Here is a 12,822-nt window from a genome sequence, read left to right as displayed (position 1 = left end):
TCACCTCAAGCCCAAATCCAGCCTAGAAGCACTAATAGGGAAGGGAGTGACATTGAGAGAGAGTGTGCAATTTTGGGTGTAATACACAGCGACTGTGTGCTGCAGCACTGGTGTGTACTGCTGGTGTTGTACACAAATACTATTTTAAGTGTACTTGTCCTCCCCTCATAAGTACATACCACATACGTACATCTAAGTGGTGTACTATTTTGTTCCTGTTAAAGTCTTAAGGGCCTAGATACTGTGAAAGGCCAGGCAAAAGTACACACCTGCTGGTGTTGTACACACATACTGTTTTAAGCGTACTGGAGCGCATTGTCCTCCCCTCATAAGTGCATATCACATAAGTACATCTCGGTGGTGTACTATTTTGTTCCTGTTTTAAGCATATTGGAGTGCATTTTCCTTTCTTAGTCACTTTCAGGACTCCTGATGCTGCTGCCACCTCCAGGCTGTCTCATTCAGCCACCATATGTTCCCCTCATGCTAATGCCACCTCCAGGCTGTCTCATTCTGCCACCATATCTTCTCCTCATGCTGATGCCAGCTCCAAGCTGTCTCATACTTCCACCATATGTTCTCCTCCTGCTGCTGCCACTTCCAGGCTGTGTCATTCACCCACTATATGTTCTCCTCATGCTGCCGCAAAACTATATGCTGCCGCCAACTCCAGGCTGAGTCATTCAGCCACTATGTGGTCTCCTCCTGTTGTCGCCAACTCCAGGCTGTGTCATTCAGCCACTATATGTTCTCCTCTTGCTGCCGCCACCTCCAGGCTTTGTCATTCAGCCACTATGTGGTCTCTTCATGCTGCAGTCTACTCCAGGTTGTGTCATTCAGCCACTATATGGTCTCCTCATACTGATGCCACCTCCAGGCTCTTTCATTGTGCCGCTCTGCGACAGCAATTCTAATAGCGACGCCTCTGATCTGCATGTCATACTGAATAAAAGTATTATTTCATTAACCCAGCACACACCCTATACGTGTTACAGCAAGGCAAAGTGTTCTACACCCCTATTGAGGCTCTTTGTAGGCCAGAATTTTTCAAAAATTCGCTCATCTCTAGTTGGAATACAAGGATTAAGAAAATTTATATGTACCACTTCAAAAAATAACAGATTTATAGTGATTTCTTAAGAATACGCATTGGAAAACTCAAGAAAGATGAAAGGAAGTTTAGGAGGAAGGAATGGAAGTAGGCATGAAAAAGAGGGAAGGGATGGTGGGAGGGAAGAAGGAAGGATAAGATGGAGGCAAGGAGGATGAAAGGAATAAATAGTTGGAAGAAGATAAGGGGGAGAAAAAGACAGTCAATATAGATACAGAAAAGTAGGGATAAAAAAGACAGAAGGGATGCTGCAAACAAGGGAGTTCAAAAAGGAAGGAATGGAGGGGGGAAGAAATGACGGAGGGGAAGTAGCAAGAAAAGGAAAAAAAATGGAGAGGGGGAGAAAGAAGAAATAAAAAGGGTGATTATAGTAAATAAGAAAGAAAGAATATGTTGTGAAAGGGATAGATAGATACGGGTGAAACTTGAAAATTTTTAATATTGTGCAAATGTCCATTGTATATCATTAATGCAACTTAAAAGGAAATGAAGTTCTCCAAAATCTCCTGGTAGACGGATGTGTTGACCCTGGACTTAATGAAGCACAGTGGACCAACACCAGAGATGACATGGCTCCTCAGATCATAGTAATTGAGGGGGGGGGCTTTGGGGTTTTCATGAGCTGTAACCATAATCATCACAATTGTTATGAACTATCTTGCTTTGCATGTAATGAGTCTCTCTCATATATTAGTTTCACATTTTAAGTTGCATTACTGAAATAAATGAACTTTGCACAATATTCTATTTTTTTTTAGTTTAACCTGTAGATACATAGCTATATAGATATGTGATGGATAGATGTATATGGGATGGATAGATGTATATGGGATAGATAGATGTATATGGGATGGATAGATAGAAAGAAAAGTAGAAAAGTAGCACAGCCAGGCAAAGTAGAGGTGGTGCTCTCAGGTTCTGTGGATTTTGGTCAGGAATCCTCCATACAAAAACAAAGAGTCCCACAGCACACAAAGATAAGGTGGAAAAACTGGATGTGCTTATTCCATCAGAAAGTGCAAAATACAGCTACGTTTCAGCAGCCTCATGCCGCCATTTTCAAGCAGAGATAGATAGACAGAATAGAAAGATATGAGATAGATATAAGGTAGATAGATATGAGATAGATATAAGGTAGATAGATATGAGATAGATATAAGGTAGATAGGTATGAGATAGATATAAGGTAGATAGAGAGAGAGAGAGAGAGAGAGAGAGAGAGAGATAGAAAGATAGGAGATAGATGTGAGATATATAGATGTGAGATAGATAGATAGATAATAGCAAATATAATGCAGCACTCCACAGGTAGCAAATAACAGGTGGTTTTATTCCATCATGTGCATAGACAACGTTTCGCCAGCCTCACACTGGCTTTTTCAAGTGAATCATAGTGATACAGGTGGGTATTTATAGACTGCCCACCAAGTCATGTGACATAGGTAATACATGATTTGCATATGTAAACACAAAGGAGATCAATGTAAACTGTGCAATCGAGAATGCAGATCATATACATAGTGCTCATTTAGTATACAGATATCTAATAAACATCCAGTATCTAGACAAGTGTATTTTTCATGATACATAAACATAGTGCAGTGACAGTAATCAATAATTACGTGCATAGCTGTGAAAGCCTTCCGGGGTCCCGCAACGATGCGGGACCCCGAAAGTCATCCTGATTCCGGATGCCAGAAGCATCTGGAAGCATCGCGGCGGGACCCCGGAAGGCTTTCACAGCTATGCACGTAATTATTGATTACTGTCACTGCACTATGTTTATGTATCATGAAAAATACACTTGTCTAGATACTGGATGTTTATTAGATATCTGTATACTAAATGAGCACTATGTATATGATGATCTGCATTCTCGATTGCACAGTTTACATTGATCTCCTTTGTGTTTACATATGCAAATCATGTATTACCTATGTCACATGACTTGGTGGGTGGTCTATAAATACCCACCTGTATCACTATGATTCACTTGAAAAAGCCAGTGTGAGGCTGGCGAAACGTTGTCTATGCACATGATGGAATAAAACCACCTGTTATTTGCTACCTGTGGAGTGCTGCATTATATTTGCTATTGTCTGGATTAAGGAACCGGCGGACCCAGGTTCCAGCTATGCGGGCACCCCGAATTTCATCTATACTCTGGATTTTGGTTGTGCCGTTTCTATTTGCTTTAGATAGATAGATAGTTTTCTCTTTGTCTTATAAAATGCGAACCTCCAGCCTTCGGTGTGAGACATCTTCTGTGATTCTAGGGTATTGGCACCGATGAAAAGTGTCTCATAGAGATCTTGGCCTCTCGGGACAATCATCAGATTCACGCACTAGTGGAGGCCTATAAAGACGGTAAGTAAGGATGAAACATGAAATGATCGCTTGTTAATATAACGTACTTTTGCTCATCTATATTCCCGGATTTATTCCAGCTTATGGAAGCGACCTAGAGACAGATGTTGTCAAAGATACCAGTGGACACTTTAAAAAGATGCTGGTTGTTCTGCTGCAGGTAAGGAACTTAAAGGGGTATTCCAGGAATTTTTTTATTTGACTATGCTACAGGGGCTGTAAAGTTAGTGTAGTTCATAATATAGTGTCTGTACCTGTGTGTGACAATGGTCTCACAATTCTTCTGTGATTTTCACTCCAATATTTATTTTTACCAGCATACAAAAACATTTTTCCCAGCTTGCAATGCGGCTGAGACCTGACTCACTAGTCAGCTGATGACAGGGAGCCTGTCTGCTTCAATGGGTGGACGGATCGCTTGGGGGGGAGAGAGAACAATCTGCAACAGCAGTGGGCACCCTGATTTAAAACCACACTGATTTGAATGGATTCAGCTCATTTATGTTTCAATGGGTGGGGTCGCTGATGTCTGGGAGGGAGGAAGATGGCATTGTGGGATTTGTAGTCAAAAAAAGAAAAGTCAAACAGGAGATATATATTCCAGTGCTCTCCAAACTGTGGACCACCAGATGTTGCAAATCTACAACTCCCAGTATGCCCGGACAGCCATTGACATGCTAGGAGTTGTAGTTTTGCAACATCTTGAGGGCCATGATTTGAAAACCATTGATTTACATTACAAAGGAGGGAAAAAGTGCACAGGCAACATGCCATATTACATTAGTGTGTCGACTAGGGGGTTACTCGCTCACAGGGATCACCATCTTCAGAGTTTGAGGCATTTGCTAATGTTCAGTACTGTACACGAGTCTCACCCAGATTTGGAACTCTGAGGCCCCCACAGGCCAGGCCTGGCCTAGCCCGTGTCAGGTGGTTCCTTCTAACCTGAAGTTGAATGAAGTTGGAGTACAAGCAGGGCCGGCTCTGCCTATAGGCAAAATAGGCAGCCGCCTAGAGCGCCCTCTTGATGGGGGGCGCCGCTCTGCCTGCTGCAAGAAAGTTAGACATCCAGCATCCAAACATCGCTCAGCCAGCAGCATGAAGAGGAGTGTGTCACCCCAGTAGTAGGCTAATTATATGAGGAGGGGGCTTGTTACACTGTGTCACCCCAGTAGTAAGGTGAGGTGTGTCAAAGGCTGTGCCAATGGGCGGAAAAATTAGCTTTTGCCTAGGGTGGCAAAAATCCTTACACCAGCTCTGAGTACAAGCTTCTCTTTTCTTCCAAACTCTAACATCCAGCTCTTAGTTTTGGATTTTCTCCATTTAAGTGGCATACCCATGCCACTCCAGAAGCCATACTGCCACAATACATAAGTGCTATCACGTAGTAATCTTTGTGTGTTTTCTGTAAGAAATATATTGCCACCATTACCTGAGTGTACAACACTGTGGATCTTGTTTTGCAGGGCACAAGAGAAGAAGATGACATTGTGAGTGATGAGCTGGTGGCACAAGATGCCCAGGTAATGTTTTGCCCCAGAAACAATCACTGCGATTTATATATTTATAAATCTATATATTTTATATATTCTATATTATAAATCTATTATATTTTATATATTTATAAAATATATGTTTATAAAACAAAGCCAAATAGCTGAATATGGCCATTGCTCACATAAGGTTTCGGAACCCGTGGCCCTCCAGTTGTAGTTTTGGAACAGCTGGAGGTCCACAGGTTGGGAAACACTGGCTTATATATGATTAAAGGGGTACTCCAGTGGAAAACAAATGTTTTCAAATCAACTGGTGCCAGAAAGTTAAACAGATTTGTATATTACTTCTATTTATCAATCTTAAGCCTTCCAATACTTATCAGCTGCTGTTTGCTCCAGAGGAAGCTGTTCTTTCCAGTCTGACCACAGTGCTCTCTGCTGCTACCTCTGTCCGTGTTAGGAGCTGTCAAACCTAGCAAACCTCTCCTACTCATGACAGTTCCTGACACAGACACAGGTGGTAGCAGAGAGCACTGTTGTCAAAATGGAAAGAACTACACAACTTTCTACACAACTCTTTCAGGTGATAAGTACTGGAAGGATTAAGATTTTTAAATAGAAGTAAGATACAAATCTGTATAACTTTCTAGCAAAAGTTGATTAGAAAATGTTTTTTTTCCACCGGAGTACCCCTTTAAAAGTCTAAACTCTTAGTAGACTATCATAGAAGAATTAAATTACCCTAAGTGGAATGTAAAGGGGTCCACTTTGGATAATCTCTTTTGGTTAGGGGTTCCCTAATGATAAGCTGTCAACAAGAATATACAAGGATTCCCAAGATCCCATAACCAGGTATTCCCAGGTTGTTTCCATAGCATAAGGGTAGGCCATCACTTCATGATCAGTGGGAATCCAACCTCTAAGACCAAGAATGAAGGGGCCAGTTTGAAAGTAATTTCACTGAATATTATTTGGAATACTTCTAACTTTCCCTACATTTATTATATCAATATTCCATGTATTCAGGATCTATATGAAGCTGGTGAAGCAAAATGGGGCACGGACGAGTCTCAGTTCATCTATATTCTGGGAGGCCGAAGCAAGATGCACCTCCAGCTTGGTGAGTGAATACTCCTACCACAGACAAATCTGGGGGGTGAGCAGGATATTCAAAACTGCACCAGATTTGTTGAAAAAGTGTCGCAGCACACATTTTCATAATAATTTGCCTTGTTTGCACCATGAATGACATTAGTAGAAAAGGCAGCGTGACATAAACTGCTCCAAATTTTGACCAAATAAACAGTCTTAAACTAAAAATCCAGTGTAAACTGTGCCAAATTTTCAAACAGCCAGAGTCACTTTTAAAAACGAAGTTCTTTTTAGTTTAGAAGCAAGGGACCATTATGGGAAACTGGTGCACGGAAAAGAAGAGAGCCGCGCAGATCGGAACATTGGAAGACAGGTAAGATAATGTATAATTTTATGTGATTTATTAATTCATAATGTAATGTTAAATGAATGAATGCTGCATGAATTATGTATTTGAGCGATGTGTTATATTGACGGGTGATTTATGTATAACATGTCATGTTGCTTATTTTTATCATATTTTTTATGTAGATATTTATAGTAAAATATGTGTTTTTAATATATACTTATTGTTAATACATTTATTTTTATGCAATGTGTATTATTTTGAACATGTAAAATATGTTAGATACGTGTTTTACACTTGCGCTAACCCAGTGTTTTCTGTTTTCCAATGAACCAGGGTTCCTCCAGCTGTTGCAAAACTACAACACCCAGCATGCCTTGACAGCCAAAGGATGTCTGGGCATGCTGGGAATTGTAGTTTTGCAAAAGCTGGAGGCACCCTGGTTCGTTGGGAAACACTGCGCTAACCTAATTCTGGTTTTTCTTTTTTAAATTTCCCTCTCCCTTCACTGAACTGGTTAGTAGGTTAATGAAATGCATCGTTAATTGCCGTGGGAAAAAAATTTGACAAAACCACAGACATAATTTGATAATTGCCCTTTAGAATGTTTCTGGTTTTATCAATAACAATTTTTCCCACAGCAATTAACTATGCATTTCATTAACCTACTAACCAGTTCAGTGAAGGGAGAGGGAAATTAAAAAAAGAAAAAACAGAAAGCGCAGTGTTTCCCAATGAACCAGGGTGCATCCAGCTGTTGCAAAACTACAACTCCCAGCATGCCCGGACAGCCTTTGGCTGTCAGGGCATGCTTGGAGTTGTAGCTTTGCAATAGCTGGACGCACCCTGGTTGGGAATCACTGGGTTAGCGCAAGTGTAAAACACGTATCAATAAATACACATTACATAAAAATTCATGTATTAACAATAAGTATATATTAAAATCACATATTTTACTATAAATATCTACATAAAAAAATATAATAAAAATAACCAACATGACTTGTTATACATAAATCACTCGTCAAGCAAACACATTGATCAAACACATCAATCATTCATGCAGCATTCATTCATTCATTCAACATTACATTATGTATTAATAAATCACATAAAATGAAACATTATCTTACTTGTCTTCCAACGTTCCGATCTCTGCAACTCCCTTCTTTTCCTGCACCCGCTCACGATAATGGTCCCCTGCTTATGCTTATAAAAAAAAAAAATAAGATTAGTTTCTCACAATTCCCTACAGCATCTTTCTTTTTCGTGGTACTCCGGCAAAAGGGCAAAAGAACGAAACAAAGTAATGAAACAAAACTAAGTTAAACCAAAAATGTATACGATACTCCGAATACCGAATGTATCCGAAAAATCAAACCCGAAAAAAACCCAAAAATTTACCCAAACGAAAAAAATATAATGAAACGAATCGAAAATTTATCTCGTGCACATGTCAAATGATCGCAGGCGTCCCGCTGCAGGGGACCCCGCGATCTCCGTGCAGCCCCCGGAATTCTGTGCCGGGAGCTGCCTCCGAGATGGGGACGTGATGTGATGCCACATCCTTCCATTCATGTCGTGACCATTGACATGAATGGAGGGGGTGTGGTATGATGTCAATAGGGGGCGTGACCGCAACATCACGTCCCCGTCTCGGCTGCAGCGCCCGGCACAGAATGCAGGAGGCTGCACAGAGATCGTGGGGTCCCCAGCGGTGGGACCCCTGCCATCATACATCTTATCCTCTATCCTTTGGATAGGGGATGATATTCATAAAGCCGAAATACCCCTTTAAGGATTTTTATTGTACCTATGTGATTTTAGGTTACATAGTGCTGGGTCCGCACTATATTCATGAAGGAGCATTCCACTGGTCAGTTTGTTATTGCTTATAAACAGTATATTAACCTATACAACTTAAAATAATTCAAAACATTTTTTTTTCCTTTTTGCAGTTTTTGATGAGTATGAGAAAATAGCTGGGAAGCCAATTGAGGAGAGCATACAGGCGGAACTTTCTGGGGACATTCAGAAGTTGATGCTGGCTGTAGGTAAGTTTTTGCTAGGCTGTAAGACATCTTACAAGGAGTAGTGTATTTATGGCCAGATATGTAACGTGAAGCTTCTGGGCCCCAATGTGTAACAGAACCCCATCTACCATGTGCCATTTATACTGGTGCCTTATGTACCAAATAATCTTAGGGACCTCTCAGGCACCAGCGCTCTACGTGACTGCTACCTCTGCACCCCCTATAGTCATCCCCCTGTTGTTAGGTTAACTAAGGCTCAAAGACAATAGCTATCCATTGTCAGAAGCCATATGATATCATTTCCATCCTAAAATTTCTTGGAACACTTCCTGCAGATATCCAGCTAAAGGGAATGTATCACCTAGATTTTTTTTTACTGATCAGAGCCAGATACCAAAATATGTTCTAATTTTAAATTTTTAATTATTTGTTAAATTTTTTAGTACATGAGGGGGCAGCCATCTTGCTTGAGCTGTTTTTAACAGCATTTAGATATATGTGTTACGGCAAGCCAAATGGACATAGATACAATAGACTGGCCCATACCCTATTGACATAATTGGGATAGGTTTGCTAGGTATGCTCTGTTACCAGTGCAGAAGTCATTCCAAGGGGAGGTAGGCTAATTTCTGAGATGTAACTATTTTGAATGGCAGTAGATCCTGTGTTAGGGCTCATTCACACGGGCCGCCACTACGAGGGAGCCGACGCGACGTGTGGGAGTACACCGCGCATGTGCGCAGCGACTCTCACATCACAGTGTGTCTGCTCGTAGCGGCGGATTGACTCTCTGAGCAGGCACATCTGAGACACACTGTAGGGGTCCATTGTCGCCGGATCCGCCCGTGTGAACGAGCCTTTATGCTCTCACCATTCACTGCACAGTGGTCCCTCAACCTACAAACGTTTTAGCCATGGGCCATCATAAGTTGAATAGTGGGATCTCTCCCTATTGTACCCACCTGGTGGCAGCTGTAATAAACAGTTTTGCAGAACGACTACTGAAGTAAGTGATCCCACTGGACATTGTCAGTAGTGTAGTAGTCCACAGCGATTGGCTACAATATACAGCTATTCGAGATGTACATGTAGTCCTAGTACTTGAACAACTATCTGCATGTTATCAACTTATTACACAAAGCTCATGGGCCAATACCAACCAATCAGTGTCCATGTTTTACACTAAAAATTGTGAATGTTCAATCTGGTCATAGATGAATAGAAGAACTTTAAAAGGAGGAAAAGAATGCCCCCTTGTATAATATCGGCCCTCTAAAAGCATTTAAGACCTATACAGGCAGGTGTACTGCAGCTCCATTCACATGGGGCAGAGAACAAGGATCTCCTATTTTTCTAAAAACTGATTAACCATTTTCTTGCTGCATTTAGGTCAATAGTTAATCTTTACTTCTTTGTGCTTATTTCTCTACAGCCTTCATGTTTTTTTTTTTTTTACCTTGGGTAGAAATTTTGGGAGCTTTTCCATGTGGACTCAATATACAATGGTCGTCCTGGAACCAACTGATATTGTATGTTGAGGGACCACTGTAATCCTGTCTGTAATGATAAGGCTATGTTCACATGGTGAAAGTTCTATAATTCCACTCAGTTTCCTTTCTACCAAAGCTGGTAGCAAATTTTTTGCAGTTTTGCTGATTCTGTGCGGAATATGTATGAAATTTGTGCTGAATTTATGCAGAATTTCTTGTGTTCAACACAAGAAATTCTGCATATAAGGAGTTCCCATTGACTTTAATGGACTCTGCTGAGGAATTTGGCAAAAACTATACACAGGTTCAATGTTTTTGCAGAATCCGGAATGCAAAATTTCCACAGTGGAAATTCCGCAGTGGAAAATCTGATGTCTGAATGGAACAGCGGAAATTCCATTCGCCACAAAGTTAACTTTATGTAGCAGAATTTCCAAGCTGAATTTCTGCATGTAAATTTTACCATGTGAACGTACCCTAAAAACATATTCCTTATCCACAGTAATGGAACAGTGGGTCGGCACGCGCTCTATTAGGTAATTGTCAATCGGAGAGAGATTCCAGAGTAGCGTTCACACCTATCTCCTGCACTCCCATAGAAAATGAATGTGGTGTGTGCCGACCCACTGATCCATTCAGCGGGGAAAGTTGGAACGTTGAATGGATCAGAGGTCAGAACCACCACCCGCGATCAGACACTTATCTTCTATCCTGTTAGGGTCTATTCACACGGCAGAATTTCTGCTTGCGGAATTCCGCCTCAAATTAAAGCGCAACTGTCATGAAATTTTAAGGTAATAACCTGCACACAGCCTTTGTACTGTGTTGAGGTCTTGTGTACAGCAATTATTTTACCTCATATTTGCAGGCTTTCGTGATGCTAAAAAGTGCTTTAAATCAAAGCCACTGATGGTCGGATAGGCATGGTGAGAGGTACGCGATGTCCCACCGCCGCCACGCCCACTTTGTATCTCAGTGCTGGGACCACTGTGTGATTGACACACAGGTCCCAGTGCATGCGCCCTTCAACTAATGTAACATGCGCGCCGCTGCGTGTCATCCAGCAAGCGCTTGGTCCTCCAGCGAGCGCTTGCTCCCGCCGCCGTCGTCCTCCTCAGTGTGCCTGCGCAGGGCTAGGTGCAGAGAGCATGGGAGCGAGCACTCGCTGGAGGAGCAAGCTCTTTCTGGATAACACGCAGTAGTGCGCACGTTACATTAGTTGAAGGGCGCATGCGCGGGGACCTGTGTGTCAATACAAAGTGGGCGTGTGGGTGGGCGTGGCGGCAGGACATCGCGTATCTGGCACCAAGCCTATCCGACCGTCAGTGGCTTTGATTAAAAGCACTTTTTAGCGTGACGAAAGCCTGCAAATACGAGGTAAACTAATTGCTGTACACAACACCTGCACACAGTACAAAGGCTGTGGGCAGGTTATTACACTAAAATTTCCTGACAGTTGCCCTTTAAAGCCCATAGACTTCCATGGGATTCTGCACTCCCATTCACACTTCTGAATTTCCGCTTGTCGGTGGAATACTCCTTTAAGAAATTTGACACTCTAGTCCCATCAATAGGTAGCTCTTCATAGATGCTTTGAAGGGGATATAAACCATCCCTAGTCATGTTTCCTTATGCTGCACTGTTAATATATTTGTATTTAATTTCCAGTAAAATGCATACGGAGCACGAGAGATTACTTTGCAACTAGACTGTACAAAGCAATGAAGGTAAGTGCATTCATTTTACCCACCCCCACTTCTTGTGATTTGTCCTGATCTTGCTGTTACTAAAGACCGAATCAAACAGGCAGTGGACAGCAACTTGCAGAAAAGTAAGGCTAGGTTCACACTACGGAATTTTCGCCTGCAATTCCGCTTTGAAAATTCCCCTTACTAAAATGTATAGTGTAGTGATTGGGTTTCCGTTCACAAATTCACACTTCGGAATTTGTGTAGCGGAATTTGTGAACTGAAAATCCGCTTTAAAATTTTCGCCTGAAGAATGGCGTTGTTCATTCTGCAGGTGGAAATACTCGCGGAACAGATTCCGCAGTGTGAACTTAGCCTAAGACACCTAATAGCCAAGACTTTAGACCTGAAAACACTGTGACCGTTTAAGATTTATTTTAAGTGCGTTTAAGATTTATTTTAAGTGGTTCTTAAGCATTTTCTTTCTCCAGGGCTTAGGTACGGCTGACAACACCCTGATTCGGATAATGGTCTCTCGTAGTGAGATTGACATGATGGACATTCGGGAGTCATTTAGGACGCAGTATGAGAAGTCTCTGTACTCTATGATTAAGGTAATTGTCCCCTGTGTTATCCTAAGGTATCTATTCTAACAGTTCTATAAATTTGGGATACTAACATTAAGTTAACATTCTAGCCCAGAGCTGCAGTCATGACTAGGCTTCAGAATATAAATCTCCCAGCCATCCTTGCTGGCATAATGTAGGCCTAGCTCTTGCTCTGGTGATTACCATTCTGACATTTATCGTCCAGGCACCGCACCATAATCTGATTTAGAAAAAGCTGACCTTCTTATAGAAGCTTGGCTAAACTTTTATGGGCATGTCTGACAACAAGCTTACTGACAGTATCCAATAACATCCGGCAGAAATGTGAATGCAGCTCTGGAGTAAAATACAGGTTGTAACTCGGAATCAGTACACTATAAGAAATGTAATGTGTTCAAAAATTTACTTAAATGGGCACTGTCAGATACAAAAACTTTTGATATGTTGTAAAGCATTCAAAACCAGTATTTCATACTGAAAAATCCAGTCAAACAACTGCCCCCCCCCCCCTGCTTGGACACATACTAGTCCTGCTGTGTCCATGCGTCATCACCTATGTAATGGACATACTTCCTTGATTGACAGTTGTGA

At 41.6% G+C, this 12,822-nt stretch overlaps 1 protein-coding gene across 3 annotated transcripts in view; it reads left to right on the top strand.

Annotated features, from left to right (window-relative positions):
* The window catches only part of ANXA6 (annexin A6), a 111,276-nt gene that overhangs the window by 65,090 nt on the left and 33,364 nt on the right, over positions 1-12,822 (top strand). For all 3 annotated transcript variants that reach the window (XM_056516910.1, XM_056516911.1, XM_056516909.1), the window contains 7 exons: positions 3,388-3,478; positions 3,559-3,638; positions 4,945-5,001; positions 6,001-6,094; positions 8,371-8,466; positions 11,604-11,662; positions 12,115-12,237. In XM_056516910.1, coding sequence (XP_056372885.1) covers positions 3,388-3,478; positions 3,559-3,638; positions 4,945-5,001; positions 6,001-6,094; positions 8,371-8,466; positions 11,604-11,662; positions 12,115-12,237 — 600 coding nt within the window. The remainder of the gene's footprint in view (positions 1-3,387; positions 3,479-3,558; positions 3,639-4,944; positions 5,002-6,000; positions 6,095-8,370; positions 8,467-11,603; positions 11,663-12,114; positions 12,238-12,822) is intronic.

Source organism: Hyla sarda, chromosome 4 (genome assembly GCF_029499605.1).
Source record: "Hyla sarda isolate aHylSar1 chromosome 4, aHylSar1.hap1, whole genome shotgun sequence".
Lineage (NCBI taxonomy): Eukaryota > Metazoa > Chordata > Amphibia > Anura > Hylidae > Hyla > Hyla sarda.
Note: the sequence above shows the minus strand (reverse complement) of the source record. Positions and strands in the feature narration are given on the sequence as shown.